This window comes from Pseudorasbora parva, chromosome 2, assembly GCF_024679245.1.
Source record: "Pseudorasbora parva isolate DD20220531a chromosome 2, ASM2467924v1, whole genome shotgun sequence".
Classification (NCBI taxonomy): domain Eukaryota; kingdom Metazoa; phylum Chordata; class Actinopteri; order Cypriniformes; family Gobionidae; genus Pseudorasbora; species Pseudorasbora parva.
The window spans coordinates 52,897,981-52,920,865 of record NC_090173.1 but is presented as its reverse complement, the minus strand read 5'-3'; the positions used below and the strand labels follow the sequence as shown (position 1 = coordinate 52,920,865).

Sequence of the window (22,885 nt, the reverse complement as noted above, 5' to 3'; positions counted from 1 at the left end):
AGTGAACTGAACACACTTACAGACTGAAACATCCAAAGCCTGAACTGAACACACTTACAGACTGAAACATTCAAAGACTGAACTGAACTCACTTACAGACTGAAACATCAAAGACTGAACTGAACACACTTACAGACTGAAACATCAAAGACTGAACTGAACACACTTACAGACTGAAACATTCAAAGACTGAACTGAACACACTTACTGACTGAAACATCCAAAGAGTGAACTGAACACACTTACAGACTGAAACATCCAAAGCCTGAACTGAACACACTTACAGACTGAAACATCCAGAGACTGAACTGAACACACTTACAGACTGAAACATCCAGAGACTGAACTGAACACACTTACAGACTGAAACATCCAAAGCCTGAACTGAACACGCTTACAGACTGAAACATCCAAAGCCTGAACTGAACACGCTTACAGACTTATTCCTTAAATATCACCCTAGTCGTGTCTGAACGTGTTCGTTCGTCTTTGGCTCAAGCTTCACGTTATTATTTCCCAGACGTAGGTTGGTTTTGAGGTCAAAGTCCACTTGCCTTGCGTTCGCAAACCTTCGCAGATTTGAAGTGTTCCCCTATTACAGCGACTTTCTTCTGGCATGTTCTGCTGCAGACAGGGTGACCAGAGCCTCTTTGATTCATTTTCCCCTTTAGGACTTTTGTAAAAGCAAAAATCTGAGGTGCGGCCATATTTTGTACTTTTAGAAGGCTGGAAAATCTCCCGGTACTGTCACTGCCTTCTGTCATTTCTTCTCATTCAGAAAACAGCGTTGCGTCACGTGCTGCGCGCGCCTGCACTAGACTGGACAGGATTTACCGCGAGTTTTCAAAATCGTGATAATCACTGACGGTTTTAATGATAATTAAATTTTAAACGATATTACTAACCGTCAGGACATTTTATTGTGGTTTATCGTGAAACCGGTTATCGTTACATCCCTATGCAGATATGACGCAATTGACAGGCGACTCGCTCAAACGCTATGCTGAAACGTCCCGGTCCTTAGTTAAAATAGCAAATTTCTCACAATTTACAAATAGTTGGAAACATTTGGGATATTGTACTCAACTGAACAAAATATATAACACTGGCCTAGTGGTTTTTGGATATTTTACTGCAAAAACACTACATAGTGCACCTTTAATGGGAAGTAATGGGCTGCACTAGAGCGCGCTCGCGCCCCTAACACAATTGTTACCCTAGGCAACCGCCTAGCTCGCCTATAGCAAACGCCGGCCCTGTACATATCATACAAGCTTAGAATCTCAGCTTTCCAATGAATCTATCCATCTGGATCAACTCTTATCGAGAGCTGAGTTATTCCTCTAAAACGGAGTGTACCACCCGCGGGCGCCACCTGGCCCAAAAAAAATAATTGTAATATTTTTCAAAAATCTTGCATGGATCAACATAAAAAAGGTGTCATTTGAAAGCTTAGAGTCTAAACTTTTCAATGAATGTAGCCATTATGAGTATCTCCAAAGTAGTGATGAGTTATTTGCTAATAAATTGAAGAAGAAGAAAAAAAAAAAAAAAAAAAACTTTTTTTTTTTTGGGGGGGGGGGGGGGGTATTATGTACTGCAATGTGTCAATCACATCACACAACTCAGATTGTCATGTGTCATATAGCATTTGAAAGGTCTCATGGAGTAGAACACAACAGGAATAATTGTTTTGGCCTTTGACTAAACTTGAGTGAGTTTGTTAAGTCCAGCAGACCCATATGTAATATACTGATGCGGCATTCACGTGGCGTTTTTCAATCATAACTTCATGAAACGTGGAACATCGCACCATTATTTACAGCAGATTCTCGCGATTACAAAGAACCCAAGGTCACCATAATCCGTCTTTTAGATGATATTCCTCGTTGAAGTGTAACACACAAAAAAACAGCCCAAACGCACACGAGCGGAGAAGAAACGTAAGAGTTGCTTAGACTTGGCGTTTAGGCTTGTAACTCCATGAAACATGCTCCGATAAATACTCCGATGTTAAAAATGGCACATCCTTGTTTTCAGCAGACTCTCGCGATTAAAAAGAGACCAAGGACACCACAATCCGTTGCTCTGATCGTGAAATATTCCCAGAAGAATATAGAACACATTTTAAACTGACAGGAGCACAGAAGCTACATAAACTATTGGATCGCTAAAGTGGCGTTTAGGCTTATAACTTCATGAAACATGCTCTGATCTTTGAAAAGTGCACATCCTTATTTAGAGTAGACTCTCGCGATTTAAAAGAGAACAACGTCACCATAATCCGTCACATGAATCTAGAGTTATTACTCATTGAATTATAACAAATCATAACCTGACAGGAGCACATAACAGTCACTCTAAAGTGGCGTTTAGGCTTGTAACTTCATGAAACATGCTCCAGTTGTTGAAAACAGCACATCAGTACTTACACTGGATGCTTACAGTGGAGTCCAAAATCAACATAATCCATTGAGTAGATCTCGAAATATTCATCACTGATGTTGTGTTGATCAGTGGAGTTCTGAATAACATGGCCATTCATTTGTATAGCAGCCAGGGGGCGCCCGCGGGCGGTACACTCCGGTTTAGATGAATAACTCTGCGCTCGTTACGAGCTGATCAAAATGGATAGATGCTTTGGAAAGCTGAGATTCTAAGCTAATAATGACATCTATTTTGATATATTATACATACATACATACACACATATATACACACAAGGGTGTAACTTTGGTTTGAGAAGTGGGGGGCACAAAATGGGGAAAAATGTTTTCGATTTGAATCCCATTTCCTCCATTTACATACAGTTAGGGACGATGGTGATACAAAATCCAGGAAATAAGTAAGTTGTTTATAATGATAAATTCTGCCAAAAAGAATAATAGGCTACTATGTATAAGAAAATTATGCCTTACTTTATTTATTGTTAAATAGCCAAGACTTGAGAGAATAATTTTATAAAGTCAAAAACTTTCACTAAAAATTCACGTTTTGTGTGTGAATATAATTTAAATAATGTGAAACACAATTTCAACTGTTAAACAAACTTGTATTTCAAACTAACTGTTAAATCTTAACACATCCACCAAACTGCAGGTACACAAGATTATTTTTAAAAACTGGGTGTGCCACATTCATTTTCAGATTAATGTGTAAAAAAAAAACTTACTGCGTATCAATAACTTTACAGACTAGACTGGGCTGATGTTTAAAACTATACTCAGGCTCACCACATAACCATAACACTAAAATATATAAAGTATATAACCTATAATATAGGCTAACTCAGGCTAGCTCGACATTAAAGGTCCCATGGCATGGATTTTTTATTTTATGAGGTTTTTCAAAATTAATATGAGTTCTCCTAGCCTGAATGTTGTCCCCAAGTCGCTAGAAATTTTGATCAGTATAAAACGAGTTCAGGCTTTCTTTCTCTGCCTTTGAGAAACTGAGAGCTCAGATGAGCTGATCTTGAATTCTCCTGTTATGACGTCATACCAGGAAAGGTTTCCGCCCCTTCCTCTGCTTTGCCCGCCCAGAGAAATAGTAGAGAAAGGAGTCAGTTTTATCAGTGGATGTCAGCAGCACAGGCTTTACCATATGGATTCAACAGCACCGCCAACGCCACCAACAGTGAGTAACAGTGTTCATTAATGCCTGATCTGGGATCAGTGAGTTCTGATTAGGCATGTGCCGATATCAATTTTTCATGCTGCGATTAATTGATGACATTTGATCACGATATACGATATTATCACGATATTTAAATAAGTTGCAAAAAAAAAGTTTTGCCATAGCATAACAGCTTTAAGAACTATTTTTGTAAGAACAAAAATAACTGAATGTTTAAATACAATAATGCACCAAAAATACAGCTCTGGAAAAAAAATTAAGAGACCCCTCATTGAGAAATCAATGTTATGTGGTCTCTTGATTTTTTTCAGAGCTGTAAAACTAAAATTTTCAAACAGATTAAAGTGCAAAAGAATAAGGCTATAAAGAACAACAGGCAGGCTTACAAATTACAATAAGGTCTCATTATTTAATGCATTAACTAAGATTGAGCAAAAGCTACATTTGGTACAGAAAGTATAATGTTTTTGGTAATGTTAGTTAAGAAATACTGATTATTGTTAGTTTTATCTTGGTCCGTTAAAAGTTATTTTGATTTTGATTTTAATGTCATTAAACAGTAACTAAGAAATTAACATAAAATGATTAATTCTTTATAAGTATTTTTCATTGTCGGTTTGGTAATAATGAATTAACATGTTAACTAATGAAGTCCTATGTCTCAAAGTTATACTGAACAATAACAAATAATTAGAACAGTTCTAATCATTAGGGCATGTTGTAGTCCAGATTAAAACATAAAAATGTTTAAATTTGAAAATAAATAGCCTATTAAGTCTTTAAGTATTAAGTATTTGGTGCTGTGATGAACAACATTGAGATTACAAAAACGAATGGCTGTTTTAAAAACTACACGCGTTTTTTTGTTTGTTTGCTGGTTTCCGGGGTAACAGCTGCATTCTGCCGTTCATCAGCGCCCTCTGCTGTCACTGAGCGGCACTTCAGCAGCGCGTCTCCTTCACCGGTTCAGTCATGTGCAAACGCACGTTGGGCTTGTTTATATCTGAGCGCGTGTCCCTTTGACAAAGAGTACAGCGGTGTAGAGCATTTATACGGTTGATGGGCAAAGTATTCTTGAGTGCATTATAAAAAAATTATAAATTGTTAATAAATTATTATTTACGATATTTTAAAGTGCCCACGATAACAATATCGTGCATATTCATTATCGTGATAAATCGCATTATCGAAAATCGGCACATGTCTAGTTCTGATGTGTAGCTAATCATTCAAGTTCAGACAGACTTTCTTTCTAAATCGTTTAAAACTGTCAGTCCCGCCGTTGGCCGTCTTGATGCATCAGTGAATCAAGCCAGTGACTAAAACCATCAACTTCACGTCATTTCTGTTAGCAGCATGAGAAAAATCTGTTATTTAAATGATTAAACTACAGAGAGCATTCAAAGAACACACTTTATAATGTTCGGATCGGTCTGTCACGCGTTTATCTGCAGTGCACACTTGTCCAAACTGCAGTTTGAATGACGCTGCTCATTATGCTCAACAGAAGCTCTTACTGTATTCATGTCGTGTTTGCTGTTAGCTGTGGTGAAAGCATTTTGTGAGAGAAATAACGTTGGAAAGTTCACTCGTGTTTATTCAGAGCTCTCAGATACAAACAAAATAAACGTGCGCTCTCAAAAACTCGGTACAATAAAAATAATAGCTCAAGTTTAGAAAAACATGTATCATTAAGACTTATTTTATTTCTGCATCTGAGTATAATGAGTTGAGTAACAGCAGCCAGAGTCTGCTCGTCATACATCGCTGACAGAAAACGCTGCTGTTTAAAGTGGACACAGAATGTTTTAGGCAACATTAAATGTTTAGGTTAGCAAGCTAACGGTCTGAAGTAACCTAGCAACAGTGTAGGTTAACGTTAGCTCATCAACAGGTGTAGACCACAGACTGTAGAAAAATAAGTACACAGACATTGTGATTACCCTGACATGAGCTGATTTACTGAATCAACCAACTCATCTCCTTTCTTTTTTTCATCCATGAAGACATTAAAGTCATCTGTTGCTGGAGTTTCATGACTGACTGCGATACCGGCTGCTCAGCTGAACTTTCAGTGCGCTTACACTGTTCAGAGTGTGCACGAGACGTCCCTGCCTGTACGCGGACGCGCGCATCGACACAGACAGGCAGGGTCTGTTCTGCTCGGTCCTACTTCTCCGTGACGATGACCAGAGGTGTCAAAAGTACTCGCATTCATTACTCAAGTGGAAGTATAGATACTAGGGTTTAAAAATACTTCTGTAGAAGTTAAAGTATCAACTCAAGCTTTTTACTTAAGTAAAAGTGTAAAAGTACTGGTTTCAAAAGTACTTAAAGTATAAAAGTAAAAGTAATGTAAGGAAAAAAATGCCAAGAGACAAGCTTAGGCCACACCACAGGGGCCTATAGCGCACTACCCCACCTCCTCAAGAACATTTACAGCCATCATGACTATAATGTTATATTAATATAATGTTGAAAAATTTGGGATGCACTGGCTAACTGTTTCAGCCGCAGATATACCCATTGAAAATGAATGCATTTTAGAAAGCTACAATGGAAATATGTGTACTGCTGAGCATTAACATGTTTCCTGAAGCGGAAGATATGATGACTAGTTGCCTATTGAATTATGTACCATTACATTTAGCCTATAAGTAATGTAATGTTACAAAAATTCAAACTTCAGAGGCATGTTATCAATAACCTTTATTGGAATGTAAATGTAGGCTACATGTGTGATCAGTGTTGCCAGATTGGGTAGACCATTTAGAGTCCTACATTTTTGCCCGAACCGGACGGACCGTGACTTCTTTACGGCCCTAGGGCCAGGCTTCGGGCCCATTTTCACCTCATACCCACTGTTGGCCGCTGACTGCTTGATTGTCACTTTAAAAAAATACAAAACTTTAATTTAACAAACAAAAAAATTATCCAAACATTTTTCTAAATTAACTTAATAAAGAAACTAAACGAAATAAAACTACTTAGACATTAAAAACAAAGCTGAACTATTTTAATGACTGCAGGAGTATGTCATACTCATAAGGAGGATTCAAAAAAGAAACTAAACGGACTCCAGTCAGACTCGGGCCAGGCGAGCCTAGAATTGAGGCCTATGCAGGGCTCAAAGCTCACCAACCGAAACTTTAACTGCCAAAATAATGGGATGATATTTTATTGAATAAGCCACTTTAAGTGCAAACAGTGCCCGGTATAAGAGATCAGAAAAAGCACATAATTAACAGGCATTTTACACATTAATAACACACCACTGACAAAATGCGCAATTCATTGATAGGCTACTGTACAATAATCCGCCGACAAAAAAATAACAACAATGCGCTTAGCTTTGCTCTGACAAAACTACAGTAGCCTACCCTTGTGAAGTTCATAGAACAGGCACTTAGTCCAGTCAAAACAGACTCATCATTGATTCAAACCTCTTTCAGCAGCTGTTGGGGTTGCTAGTTGCAGATGTCCTGAGTGTGTAAATTATGATGGACAGGAATCATGATTATATTTATAAAGAGTCTTCGAGTCACAAGTGTAATCCACGTTTGAGAGTGGGTTCACTCTCCCACTCCTTAAGCTACTGTAGAAATGGCTTGTATATATACTGTATGTATGCCACTTTAGCATAGCGATCACTTGAATATACATCTAAGACGAGTTACCGTGTTAAAAACCTGGCTGTCATGAATGAGCGCGTCTGCTGCTGATTGACTGAAAGTTTGTGCTCGTCCGCTGGAACCCGCCCAATCTGGCAACACCGTGTGTGATTTGTGCTTTGAGTCATGTGCAGGCTCGATGGATCGCGTAGTAACCAATAGGGTGTTGGAATGGTATATGTTTACACTTCTCATCCAACCACAATCAAATTCACACTATCCGGATGACGCGATTTATCTGCATAGTTTTTTTTAAACAAGATGAAATGAAAGAGGAGTAACGAGGCTATTTTTGAAAAGTAAGGAGTAGAAAGTACAGATAGTTGCGTGAAAATGTAAGGAGCAGAAGTAAAAAGTAGGCAGAAAAATAATAACTCCAGTAAAGTATAGATACACAAAATTACACCTCTGACGATGACGGCGCACGGCCCCCCTGTCCCCATAGGAAATTACACCCATGTATATAAAATAGTATTTAATATAAATAATATTGTAATACCATAATATGGCTTTTCTCAGCATTAGATTGTCCAAATGTGAACAAGAGCGCTCCCAGGTCCGTGTTCTTCACACTGTTCGCGTGAATCGCAGCACAGTTCAGTGGGCACACACACACACACACACACACACACACACACACACACAAAATACCGGCAGGAATGCGCATCTCTTAAAGGGGCCGCACTATATTCCTCCTCCAGGTGTGGTGTGGTTCTGGTGCGCTCTCAGGTCCGCATGACAGCTTTCACATCACCAGTTTTTCATACGAACTGTGCCCTGTTCTCAACTAAACTGCCAGTGTAAAAACTCCCTTTATTTATATTCCCAAAATGAGAGAAATACCTGCTTATTCTGAATGAACTACATGAACTATTTCCCTGAAAAACATCTGTGACCTTTGACACATGTCTAGTCTTCATGCTCTGAGTATGGTTTCACTAATAATAAACGTACATTTGCATAAAGCAGGCATATTTGTCCATACCCATGATCATTAGAGTATTAAAAACTTGAAACATATTTAATGTAGGCCTACATTTAGAACTGATAAAAATGTGTGATTAAATAAAATAAAATATTTGAATCGATTGACAGCCCTACTAATAACACAATATGCCATCAGCAGGGGCACTAATACGATCACTTATATACTGCTCTGTGCAAAACAAAACAAAAAAACCTGAGGAAGATGAATCGGCCTAAATTAAAATAGATTTAAGAAGTCAATTTTCAAGAAGTAACGATACACATTTCCATGTCCTTTTCATGTTTCCCCTAAATTAGACGATTTGCTAACATATGCATATAATCCAGATTTACCAAATTAATTTGCATACGGATTGCACGAACACTTTCATGTATTATCCGACTCATTTCCACAAACGAGACATGCAGATGGAAATGTTGTTCTTTGTGTTATCTGCTGTAACGCTCGTCTACCATAGACTGTTGAAAAAGGTCTATCCACGTGTTGTGTGTCCGCCGGCGCTCACTGGAAGACTTGCTACATTACCCAGCATTGTTTAAGAGCTACAGCAAACTATGGCAACTCAACTCACACTCGCCATTTCAAAAGGTTAAAAAACCATTATGCCTATGGAATGTCCCCATATGTCACAAAAAAAAAAAAAAAAAAAAAAAACGCGTGTGTGTGTGTGATGGGCGGGTTTAGGGCGGGTTGTGTGTGTGTGTGTGTGTGTGTGTGTCAGGACTTACATTTCTGTGGTCCTGCTGTTATCATGATCTCTCCTCCGTGATCCACACTAGAAAACAGATTTACATCATTTATTATTTCAGCATTTATTGATGTTTTATTTGATTTACTTCATTTATCTGCAAATTACTGGTGTTATTTTTGTGATTGTTTGGGGCATTCTACAGCCCTTCTTCAAAACACATAGCCCACCTCAGATGGTTTTTAATCAACGCACAAATCCTAAAAAAAGATCAACACCAAATTTTCCTAAATTCTGATTGGTTGGACAAGGCAGATGTTTTGGGGATGCCTAGAACCGGCCCCGTTCTGGACCCTTTGAATAAAGTGTTACCAAATAAAGTTTCACAGTATGGACATGACTCTGGGCTCAAAACTAAGGTTTTAAAGGTCCCGTTCTTCGCGATTCCATCTTTCAAACTTTAGTTACTGTGAAATGTTGCTGTTAGAGCATAAATAATACCTGTAAAATTATAACGCTCAAAGTTACCTACAGCGAATGGAATACGAATATGCAAAATAGGGGGCGCTGTCTCGTTGCTCTCCCACGTGGAGAAGAGCGCACATTCAGCGCTTGCATCGCCCCGTTATGGTAAGAGGCGGGACCTTTCCGGGCAAAGTGCGCTAAGCTGCTGTCCAATCACAACACGGGAAGCGCTGGCCCAATCAGAACTCGTTACGTGTTTCTGAAGGAGGGACTTCATAGAACAAGGAAATCATCAGGTCGTTTTTAGGACAGAGGAAACAGCGCTGTACAGATAAGTCAATTGTGTGAAAAATACTGTTTTTGCATGCGAAACATGAACTCATGTTATATTGCACACTGTAAACATAATCAAGGCTTCGAAAACTAGTTTATAGTGAGAAATGGACCCTTAACTAAAGCGTTTCTTTTTCACTTGTACAGAAGCACACGCGTGACACATCGTTGCATGTGTGTGAGATGTGTGTTAAGTGAGAGTTTATTTGACAGTATTTTAAACAGTGATAAAGGCCAGGTCGGTTCGTGCTGAAACTAGGGCTGCATGATTAATCGTAATTATTATGGTAATAATCGTAATATTCTGCGGTGAATATTTGGAGCTTCAGCGTGAGAGCGCCCTCTGGCTTCCAGATGGAGCAGCACTTACTACTGATCACAGCACCGTACTGAGAAGCTGCGCATAAACATTTCATAAAAAAGTAAATAACAACAACAACAATAATAATAATCACAGCCTTTGAAAATGGTAACACTATTTAGGGTCTAGGGTCCAAATTGCGCTATTAACTTATAGCTTACAAACATACCCAGAAGATATGGCTGTTTATTATTACTCATAAAGCAAATATTAACACCTTACTGCATGGCCATACTGTACATGCATTAATCATACCCAATAATGTAAGGCAGGTTTATAAATCCCAAATGTTAGGGTGGTTCGGGCACATGCTCCCCCGAGAAAATGTTGATTCCTATTATCTACATTTGTGCATTTTAAGATGTTCTGAAGGTCAAAAAATGAGATAACAATATCTTGAAAACCATGTCACTGGGCAGTAGATTATTTGTCTTTCTTATGTCCACATCTCTCTTTTTCTCTGTTTTTATCTTGCCCTGTCTCTTCCCCTCATAACGCTGAGCTTTGACTGATATTTTGTTCCGTTTTTGTCCGTGAATAAAGTAAACATGGTTTACATATCAACATACTGATATTTATTTGTTTAATGAATAATTTTCTTAGACACGTTAATTTACTGTTTATTAAAGTTTTAAGTTTATTAAATTCACAATATGAACACATTCATTACTAGTGCCCAATACAGGCAGAAAAAGCTGAGTTTTTTATTTTTTTATTTACTGAATGTTACAAATATGTAACGCTCACTCTCTGGCTAATGACTTATGCCAATCTATGGACCAGCGTCTCAGAAAACTAGATTCGCTGCTGAGAAAGATGCAACAACAACAGTGAACAGACTCGGATAACAGTTTGGTTGAACACAATGTGTATTTGTTTTGAAGCTCTCAAAAGGTAAGTTGAATCAATGTGAAAATTAATACAAATAAAATAAACAAAATATTTTCACAATTGAAACTCTTTTCTTAATTGTATCACTCTTTCGTTTTCACAGGTTTCATGAACCTTTTCAACAAGGTAAGCACTTTGTTTGTTCACTTCAAACCTCAAAATGTATCACAGTTTTCAACCCAAAAAAAACATTACACTTCTCAAAGAAATGAAATATCCTCTGATATCAAATAGTCCATTGAAAAACGTAATTGTCCTTTTATCTGTTGATGAAGGAAAATATCTTCATCCCAGGAAAAAAACAACAGATGGGAAAAGTCATTCGATTTCCTACCATTTGAAAGGTTCAGAAAACTTGTCCTTTTGTTTCCACAGAAACCCAGAACTCAAGACTCAGACTCAAGGGAGGCTCGCCAGTCCAAACCCTCCTCAGAACCACTGGAAGGCCGGGAAAATTCCGAATACAGAGGACTTTGAAAAAGAACAAAACAACAAGGAAAAAAACCCTGACCAAAGAGATCGTTAAACTCAGAAAATTCCAGAATGGTGCAGATACAGTGCGTCCCCTTTAAATCCTTCTCTTAACCTTTTTTAAATCAAAAATATGCTCCGTGAACACTTTAGCAACACTCTGTCGCTAGTATACTACATGTATATCACCATACACTTAATTTTACAAGTTAAATATTCGTTTTAGGTACAGTACAATATCAATGACAATTATAACCAATAGGAAATAAAATGCGTCATTTCACTTACATGAAATCCATCGATAAAACACATCAAAATGATCACCCTCTGTGTTTCTATATCGCGGCGCATCAGTGAACACCGCGCTCATTCATCATCTGTGCCCGATAGAGCTGCATCTCACTTCACGAGGAAACCTCGTGCAAAACCCGGAAATAAATTTTTCCGCTTCGCCACATTCTGCACTCTCATTGATTCATCTCAAATACAAAACTGATCGCCATTGGTCAGAATAAAGGGGGGGTGAAATGCTGTTTCATGCATACTGATCTTTTTACACTGTTAAAGACTTGGATTCCCATCCTAAACATAGACAAAGTTTCAAAAACTAATGTTGGGCGTTTGATGGAGTATTTCTGTGTCAAAAATACTCCTTCCGGTTTCTCACAAGTTTCGGTGAGTTTTTTTCGAGTATGGGTCTACTTGACGTTAATAAGAGCGGAAGGTCCTTGTATGGGCTGTACTGGCTCTTCTCCCGGTAGGGTGCGCGCGCGCGTGACTAGAGCACGCTGTAAACAGTCTCTCAGGTGCAGATCCAGTCGTCCGTGAACACTTATGACGCGCCGCGCTCCACTTTATTCCTATGGGTGACGTCGAGCGACTTCAACGCTTCAGCACAGCATTCCAGGAAGGCAGCGCTGCATTTGAACCGATTTGAACGCAGAGATGACGGGAAGCTTCACAACATCGTTTTAGTCACGTCTCAAAATGGATTTACACACCACTGCTGTCAGGACTTTACCAAATCATACCAAAGAAGTGTGTTTTTGACGGAGCAGTCCCAGCGATAAAGCTTCGGTCCTGCTTTGGAAGCAGCCGGTGAGTAAACTTAAACTGCCTCAAATGTCTCTGCTTTTGGCTACGGACGCATGAGTAAACATCAGTAAACGACACGATCGCGTGCTTCGTCATTCAAATGCGCTAACGGTTACTCCATTGTTGTTCTCTGTATAACGTTACAGTATTCTGATGTGCAAAACCGTTTTGCTTGCTACTTCTAAGGTTTAGTCGCATACAATAGTCCATAAACCGAATCATGTCCTCATAAACTGCGAGTAAACACACACAAATGTGGAGAGGCCATTAAATACAGTAACTTACATACCACAGAGACGGACGTCCTGATGTTGCCGTTTCTCCTGTTCAATTTATTTCTCCCTCAGATTTGATTGTGGATCATTATCTGTATTAGCTGAGATAGATGGGTTTCTCCGGTTTCTCCACGCTTGAGGACGTCACCGCTTTGCGCGCTTGTCATTCTTTAGCTCCGCCCACACGATACGCCTCCAGGCGCTCGGTTTTTTCCGGAAAGACTCGGTACAGCCTATCTTTCTTTTATAAATATAATAAAACTAAAGACTTTTCGGAGATATGAAGGATGCAATACTATTCTATAGGTACTCAAGATTGACATGAGATTGACTGAAACTGAGTGTTTCACCCCCCCTTTAATAACAGATGTAGATTTATATACATATATATATTTATATATATATATATAAAAATAATATTTTCTTCTGTGAATATAAAGTTGTTTCTAGTAGTTTTCCACATTATTAAGTTGTTATATTAATCACATTATTTATTCTTATATCACTCTCTGGTAACCTTGGTTACAAATAGAATTATATTAATTTGCAATATATACACATTCATTATTAATCTCATGCCTAATCTGATTAAAATGGCTTGATTAATATTTCTTGTTCGTTAAGGCCTACATTAATCGCATATTTTCAGTTAAAAATGGCGAAATTAGACAAAAGTTTATTCATTTGCCTAAAATTGTTTTTCTTTTGCACAGAAACCCAGAACTCAAGACTCAGACTCAAGGGAGGCTCGCCAGTCCAAACCCTCCTCAGAACCACTGGAAGGCCTGGACAATTCCGAATACAGAGAACAATTCTGACTTTGAACAGCAGCTGTCAAACATGAATGTTTAGTTTAGCAGCATGACGTCGAGTTGCGCTGCTAAAATGTGCGCTCAGCTTCAGCAGTTTCTGTGTGACCATAAAGCCCGCCTACTCTGATTTGATTGGTTTTATCAAATATTTTGACATTGACGAGCGGTGACAGACCAATGACGCTCAGATTTACACACACACACAAACACACACACACCTCTGCTTCTGACGTGCACTTGTGCTCTGCTCAGAGCCGCTGCGGATTGGAGAGACAGACTAAAATAACGGGACGAAGCCGAAGCCTCCCGCCAGTTTCATATGTTTTAAAGGTTAATCACACATTTTTTAGGGGGGCTGAGGCATAAGATTAGGGCCTAGCGACGCCCATGATCGTGCAGCCTGCAGCATAAAAATATACTTTGATAAATATATCTTATGAAAATACCAGAGCTGTCTACACTGCAAAAAGAGATGTGTTTAAAAAACAACACACAGAATGTGTTGATGGTATTTTGACACGTTGTGTAGATTCAACACAATGTGTGTTAAAATGTAACTGGATGAATAGCACTGGGTGGAGGGCAGTTTGTGTTTATGAAAAAAATGTTTTCCATAAAAAGCTCTAAAATAAATAAAATACATTAAAATGAATAAATAAATCATTTTCTCAATTTATAAAAAGATTAGCGGGCATTTTTTGGCAGCCAATCACATAATGTCTTTTTCAAACGCTTTCACCGCTCTTCACTTGTTATTACTAACCAGACTGACTTTATTTCTGTCAGACAGAAGCTCTTATTGACATTAACAGGATTTAGTGTTGACGAATCATTAAAGGGTTAGTTCACCCAAAAATGAAAATTATTTAATTAATTACTCACCCTCATGTCGTTGGACACCCGTAAGACCTTTGTTCATCTTCAGCACAAATGAAGATATAAAATAATGACTTTATCCGCCAAGTTATTGTCTTCCGTTGTTGTCTGGATGTGATCTCACGCGATAGCGGTGCTCCTCTTCTTCTGGGTCATGATCCGAACAGCGGATCAGCGTCATATTCTCGGCATGTGTCGAGTTCACGTCAATAACTTAAGTGGATAAAGTCGTTATTTTTATTCTCGTGCGCACAATAACTATTTTTGTCGCATTGTAACATTATTGTACAGCCCCTGTAGTGAGATGGACTTTGTATCGATGTGTTTAGTGCCTTTATGGGTCTTGTGAGGGGGAATGTACTGAATGCCAATGAAGGCCTAAAGTGCTGAAGTGGTTTGCCTCTTATCTCAAAGAAAGAACTTTTTCAGTGAAAGTAGGAAATCGTTTTTCATCTCGGGCTCCAATTTCTTACGGTGTACCCCAGGGTTCCATTTTGGGACCTCTTCTGTTTGCATTATATATGCTTCCACTTGGACAAATTTTCCAGAGACACAATTTATCTTACCACTGTTATGCAGATGATACTCAGCTCTATCTTCCTGTCAAAAACAACAAAGGCTCTGTGTCTTCTCGGTCTGTCTGTGTGACACAAAATGTTGGATGGATATAAATTTCTTACAGCTAAACAATTTCTGATTACATTGAAAGTTTCTTAGAGAGACAGCATTGTCTAGATAACGCAAGATGCTAGTACAGTACCAATAGGAAACTCCAAGTACTAGGGGTGTGCCAAAAAAATCGATTCACAGAAGAATCTAGATTCTCATTTGCAACGATTCAGAATCGATCTGAAATGTCCAAAAATCGATTTAATAAATTAATAAAATCAGCTGGTTCGTCTCCACTTTGTAACTAGCCTATACGCGACGTAGAGTCCTGTAACGGCATAAAAGTGGCAAATTGTGGGTGGGGATGGGTGGGGATGCGGGCGGATAATTAACTCTCTGCGGGCGGGTAGTAGCGCGGATGAAAAATATGTGCAATATTTCTGTGGCGAAGTGGACGAGCGAGCGAGAGAGCGAGACCGGGGCGTGATTGTGAATGAGCGTCACCTGCGAGCCACACCGAGTCCTCTGAGGGAGCTCGGAGGCATATAAGGACGAGAGATCACCAGACCTGGATTTGACGTTGAGTTGTGTTTACGTTTTATTATGTGTGTGCGTGTGGCAGTTGTCCGTGAGGGGCTGCCCACATTACTTTGGTTTTGTTTGGTTAAAGTCTTTTAAATGTTCGCCGGTTCCCGCCTCCTTCTTCCCCCTCGAACATACTGTATTACAATTTCTATGTCCAAATGACCATTACACATACACGCAACAACGATATGACATTTGAAGCATTACGTCACCACCACTGCGACAGTGCAACTTTTGTTGATGCCTCTCGTAGCCCAGTCGGAGCGAGCGTTGCAGGAGTAGCAATGGATGAAGTAAAAGTAAAGTTGGTGAGTGGAGTATATGAAATTGTTGACAACGAGTCTATAAAGGCAGAGCCTCTTTCATTAGCCCATTCATGATGCTGTTGATGTTGAGAGATCAATTATGAATCGAATCGTGGCCTCAATAATCGGAATCGAATTGAATCGTGAGATGGTAAAAGATTACCACCCCTACCAAGTACCATACAAAACTAAATAGTGTGTCTAATGACAAAGGTTAATATTTTGTATTACAAAATAGAACCGTAGATAGGCATGCCATACTACGTTAGTTTATTTGCTTACAGATCGCTCACTCAATCCTTCTAGCTATTGTCACCTTCTCCACCATATAAGCTAAAACAATTAAAAAATGGCTTCTATTAATTTTGTAAAATATATATATGTATATATAAAAGTATGATGTTTTATATATATATATATATACACACTTAAGTATGATTAGGGATGGGTACCAAAAACCGGTATTAAACGGGCCCCGGGGGTGAATTTTGAAAGACCGTTGTATCGATAAGCTCGGACATTATCGGTTCTTCTGTCGGTACTTTTGAAAATACACGTGACGAGAGAGAGAGAGAGAGAGAGAGAGAGAGAGAGAGAGAGAGAGAGAGAGAGAGAGAGAGAGAGAGAGAGAGAGAGAGAGAGAGAGAGAGAGAGAGAAAGAGAGTGACCACGAGCAAAACGACAGAGGACAGAACTAAAACAGTCAAACATAGCCTGGTTACACTTTAGATCTGTGATAGTCTGATTTTATTTTAGATTTTGGCCTCCAAAGATTAAAATAATATTTATGTCTAGCGTAACTTATGTAGGCTAATTCCCTTTGTAGCAGTAGCCCACGCTGTCATTTCTCCATAAAACTCAAACGCAATGACAGAATCAGCACGATCAGGGATTGTTGTAAAATACAGTCTAGCACTGTTGGTAAATTGTGGGCTGTGTTTTAATAATAAAAAGAGCGATTAAGCACAAAAATGTGCGCAAGAGGATGTTCCCAAGTCGGCGCGCGCCCTCCGAAACAGCCCGCAACGAGACGAGCAAATTACACTTTCGGTTTCACACTCGCGTCTAAACGATCAAATGTACACAAACATCTATGTCAAAATCCCGGCTTGGAGAGTCTCTTAAACACAACAGTTTAATAGTTTTAGTTTGTGTCTAAAATGGACGTAGTTATTATGGATACAGTCGGGAGAAAGTGTAGTGTATCTGCCTATTATCAGTCGCCTAGAGCTGCACATCTGTCTTAAAGAGGCAGCAGTGTAAATAAACATGCTGATGAATTACTACGAATTAAACAACCAAATGCAAAGAGAAAATCACTCACAGCTCTTGAATAAATAACTTCAGCTTTATTACGCATTATTTTGGCTATTTATGATAAACTATGCAGTGTTATTTTACTAGAATTCTTCCTGAAATTAAAGCACTGTATAGGCCTATATAATGTGTATTTTTGTTAAAGGGTTACTTCAGCGATTAGCATATGGCTTTGTATCAGTAGAAACCCTGGAGTATATTAAAATTATTGTGCTTTCCCCCCTCATATCTCCCTGAGACAAGAGATTTATGCATTTTATTTCTAGAAAAATTCCTCCTATGATGCAAATTGACGATTTTTGCATCATAGGAGGAATGTTTGGCCAGAGGCTAAAGACTACAGCCAGCAGAGGGAGCCATTTCCGCATGTTTTGAACTCACGCATGGGGGATGGGAGATAACACTCAGCTTGCAGGGAGAGCTCAGCTCAGCTACAGGATTATTTAAACGGAGCTATGGTGAGCAATGTAAGTCTTTTAACTTCTCAAATTAATTTCTATGAAAGTTAAGCTTGTAAAGGCATGAACTGAAAAGCGCCAGACTGAACTCAAGTTGTGAATGTATGCCGCGAGTGTAGTCGCGATTACCTCAGCTCTCATCACTCCTGCAGTCAGTGCTCAGTGCTGTGATACTCGCGCGGCGACTCACTCATTATATTGAACAGACAAGTTCAGTTTTTAATTGTAGTGTCTTCTCTAACTCAGTCACTGTAATCAAGTTGGTGGCGTTGGGGAATGGCACAGGGCAGCGAAGCATTCTGGGAATTGTAGTATTTCATCCCCATGGGACAAAAATACATTTTCTGTCTTTTCTCAGTCTAGAAAGCACCAAATTCAAAAATAATTTCACATTTCTACTGCATTGATGACCCAGTTCAAATACAGATTCATCTTCCCAGCGCTGAAGTACCCCTTTAATTGTGTGTGTGTGTGTGTATATATATATATATATATATAAAATCTCAAAAAGTACCGATAAGAATACCGTTAAAGTACCGGACCGATAAGCAGTATCGGTAAGAGTAGTAATACCGTTAAAATCTTAACGATACCCATCCCTAAGTATGATGTTTTTGCATGATTGAATTTCAGAGTACATCACAGTCCCTACGTAGCCTACATTGTGAATAACGTTATATTAACATGCTATATCGTTGAAGAAAAAAGTCTAAAATGTATTTTAAAAAATAAAAACTTGAACAAAAAGTGCTGGTTTTGTCGGGGGGAAAAGAGGAGCGCTCGAGCAGTCGTGCTTGCGGTTAACAGATTTCAGTAATTTAAATCCCCCAATCAGAGCTTTTCTGTGAAAAGAACACGTATACTATTCTGTGTTTTACCTAAACGTGCAACCATGTGCACCTGAGCTCTTTATCTCTCACTCTCGGGCACGGATGATCTGAAAACACCAATAAACAAGTAAGCTGCATTTCACATCTCCATTTGAAATGTTCTGCTTAAAGTGTCATTCAGTCGGTCTGTGTTCTGTCAGGACTCACGAGCCGCTTCGCTAAACAACTGCACTTGTGTGAGCTGCTGAAATAAGCCAATCCGAGCAGAGCTCAACATTAATATTCATGACCCTTCCAAATAAGGCAAAAACAGAGCATTTCATCCTTGGGACAATTTATAGCAGTGGTCGGCAACTGGCGGCCCGCGGGCCAAAAGTGGCCCGCCAGCGATAATATCTGGCCCGCGCCCGCATCTGCTGAATCTAGCAGATTGTTTTGATAGCGGCTGGTTCTGAAATATATCTGTCAGTGTAACGGAGGGAAGCTAATGAGAACTGTTCAGGTAAACTCCCGTCATTTCAAGAAACGCTCACTAGTTTGTAAATGCAGTTGTCGTTTGAGTAAATGCAGTTTACTAGCCTACGTGAGGATGCCAAGGAATAATTCTGAGCGTAAAAGTATGCTACGTGACGTCAAATATTTATTACAATAGGTTCCATGTGTAACAAGCAAATTAAAATACATTTATAATTCACAACATGGAAAGTGGAAATAATAAAACATAGTTCTTTAAAAGCACTAAAACATGCCAATAATGGGCGTATTCAAATCCTCTTTTATTTTTTGAGTTATTTTTATTTATTAAATTATTCTAGGGCACCTTTAAAACAGCTTATTATGTAGGTAGCCAATTGGCTTGTTTAACTTGTTGCAAAGGTTTGTTTTGTGATTAAAATACATTTAAAATATTACCCTAACATCCGTCTTCTTGTGTGCGGAAATTTGTTTAAATCGCTTTGACAACGTGTGTGTGTGCATATTAGGCTACATGTGGCTGGCAGCACAACGATGGAAGATGTTAAAAAGAAGTTGGCCGCAGGAGATTTTAAAACCCCCGAAAATGAAGGAAAGTCTATAGTGTGGAAGTATTTCTACATAGCTGTCAAGGCCGATACTGATGAACCTGTTGGTTATGTTCAATGTAGGGATTGCAGAGTTCTCATTAAATATGACAGAAAGTGGACCGGGAATCCCGCCCTGCAGTGTCATGTGGATGGAGTTTGTAAGTCACCTGGGCTACTGCAGCCGGGCATCACTGCCTTTGCTAGTAACTCAAGAAAAATCCCTCAGCAGGCCAAACAAAAAGTGACTGAAAAATGCGTTGAGTACTGCTGTAAAGACATAAGGCCATTTCGTTCCATTGAAGGACGGGGTTATATTGAGCTGGCCCATCAGCTTATTAACATCAGTGCTACATATGGTTCAGTGGCAGCGCAGGACGTACTGCCTGATCCCACCGTGTCAAAACAGTGTTATGAGCTGGCAACAGAGAAACGAACAAAGCTGGTTGAGCAGCTAAATGACATTCAGGTGAATTCGATTAGAATGACAACGGATATCTGGATGGAGGACTACCACAAATTAAGTTACTTGACCATCACTAGTCATTTCGTGACATGAACATTTAAAATGATAAGCACTGTATTGACAAGACGCATTCCCGCTGGAAGAGGCTAAAATGGGGGAGAATATTAGGAGAGAAATTAGACTTCTAACAGAGTATGGCCTGGATATGAGTCTGCTGAATAAATTGGTAAGGGTGACAGACCAAGGCTCAAAAATCATCAGTGCCCTCAGACCCTATCGAAGACTTGACTGCCAAGATCACCTTTATAATTCAGTGATGCGACATGCCCTGGACCTCACAAAAGTACTTCTTATCTGATTACTTGATTAATCAATGGAATAATGGGTAGAATACTCAATTACTAAAATAATCGATAGCTGCAGCCCTACTTCACAAGAATTAATAATGCGCACACACACACACACACACGCACATGCATAGACACATGCATAGACACACACACACACAGGATGATTCTTACTGATTCACATACTTGAGTTTGTCCAGATGGTTGAGTTTATCAGAGAGCAGCTTCAGTCCTGAATCTCCTGGGTGATTGTAGCTCAGATCCAGCTCTCTCAGGTGTGAAGGGTTTGAACTTAGAGTTGATGCCAGAGCAGCACAACCTTCCTCCGTCACCATACAGCCAGATAATCTACAACAAGAAGTAAGTGTTCTTATTCAGTCAGTGTGCTTAGTTTTTGTAGAATATACAAATATAATAAATAACTGGGCTCTTCAACTGCCAGATTGCAGGCTTAATTTGACCCATCAACTAGAAAAAGCCATCTGATTGAATCCAATGAAATCGTGGTACTGCCTAATATATGAGAGTACTTTCGGAAACGTATGCTTTTAAATGACATCTGTTTGTTTATCAAAATATATGAACATGAACCACTACGTCCATCAGACCCTGCAAACCCCCCTCATCAAGTTATGCCTTTACAATGTCCCAGAGGAGTTATTTCTGACAGCAAGAAATCTGATCTGGATACAGTCTTTCACAAAAACATTATTTTCTAAGCTTTTTGTTCAAAATGTTGCTTTATTTATGAAATTTACCCATATTCAAGTGTTGATTAAAAAGGATTGCAAGCAGCTAGAATAAAAAAAAAATGTTTAAAGAAGATGGTCATCTACTTCTTTTGATATATTGCATGCTCAGATATCCACAAAACAAATATTTTATGAGCTATTCAATTTAGGTGAAAATGTTCAAAAACCCTAAAGGTGGCTGGCAACTTTAAAAAAAAATGCTGGCAGGGAAAGAATTAATAGATTGGATTGTCAGAGTATAATACATATATTGGGATCAAGCCAGTGTGTGGTGCCTGAGACACCCAGTAATGCAAGTCAGAGGAACAGAATATTAGAATAGACCATTTCTATGACAGCTTGTATGCTGTTATTTTGCACAAAGGGGGATGCTCTGGTTATAAGACATGCTAGTTTGCTGCCCAGATAGCATGGTGACATTGATTCAATGTTGAAATTCCATCAGAATCATCATTTTGGTTGAGGTTGAAAATTCACTGCTAAATAATATTGGACCAATGTTGAAAATTCACTGCTAAATAATATTGGATCAATGTTGATAATTCCATGCTTTTCAGTGTTGAAAAGACAAACATTGAATCAATGCTGATTTTTGGTCTGCTTAATTCTCCACCGGTGAGGCTTACGGTCAATCTATCTGTCAAGTTATTCAACATGTTAAGGCAAGTCCAAATCAATTGGCTACATTTGTGTGAATGTGAGCACATTTATTATCCTCAAAGGATACGATGAGTACACCAACGAGTATGTGGATTCACAAAGAATACATAAATGTAAATTTTGTAATTGTAAGCCTTTCTTTAAATTTTTCTGGAAGAGTTAAAATTGTATGCGTGTTTGATTTCTGACTCTTCCAATAAGAAAGCTGTAAAAACTATGAATCTTTTTAAAAGGTATATTATTTTCCTGCTTACTGGCATGTAATGTTGTCATTCTGTGTTTCATGTTATTATAATAAAAAATAAAAAAAAACAAAAAAAAAACAAAGAACTTCTACCATACATTTAGTCTATCAGTTTTAAATAAATAAAAATGTAGCCTATTATTATTATTTAAATCATGTAGAATGTACATGTATTTCATTATTTATCTAAAGAATACAGAGTTAATGAAGAATTTAGAATATGTGTCCCTACCCTATGGTCCCTACCTATCGAATGCGCCACAATCCAATCCAGCAGGTGGCGGTAATGCACCTTCAAGACAGCCACAAATCAACCAAAGCAAGCGCAGCTGAACAGACTTCAATCGCGAAAAAGAGACAGGACAACGACCATGTTTTTTAGAGGTAAGTGGCCTACAAAAATATAATTATAAAATTATTCTCAATTTTAATTTAGTGTTTTTATGCATCATCTTTATGTTTTACAACTTGTGTGCTTCTCCTGAGCGAGAGTGAACTGCAATGTTAATAATAGTCACATGAGTGCCCTCCTAAGTTACACAACCATCTTAATACATTGAGTTTCAGTTTGTTTTTCACCAAACCATATCATATTTGTATTCATTTTTTTTCTTAAGATTGGCATATACACTGTGAATTGCGTCCGAATTCTGACTCGTGCAACTCTTTTTTTTTTTTTTTTTTTTTTT

The 22,885-nt window shown here is 38.6% G+C and overlaps 1 protein-coding gene across 3 annotated transcripts in view; it reads right to left on the bottom strand.

The window, feature by feature from the left end:
• LOC137046653 (NACHT, LRR and PYD domains-containing protein 3-like) overlaps positions 1-22,885 on the bottom strand; it is a 126,924-nt gene that overhangs the window by 23,616 nt on the left and 80,423 nt on the right. For all 3 annotated transcript variants that reach the window (XM_067423987.1, XM_067423969.1, XM_067423979.1), the window contains 2 exons: positions 20,727-20,888; positions 9,024-9,070 (listed from right to left, as the gene is read on the bottom strand). In XM_067423987.1, the coding sequence (XP_067280088.1) occupies positions 9,024-9,070; positions 20,727-20,888 (209 nt within the window). The remainder of the gene's footprint in view (positions 1-9,023; positions 9,071-20,726; positions 20,889-22,885) is intronic.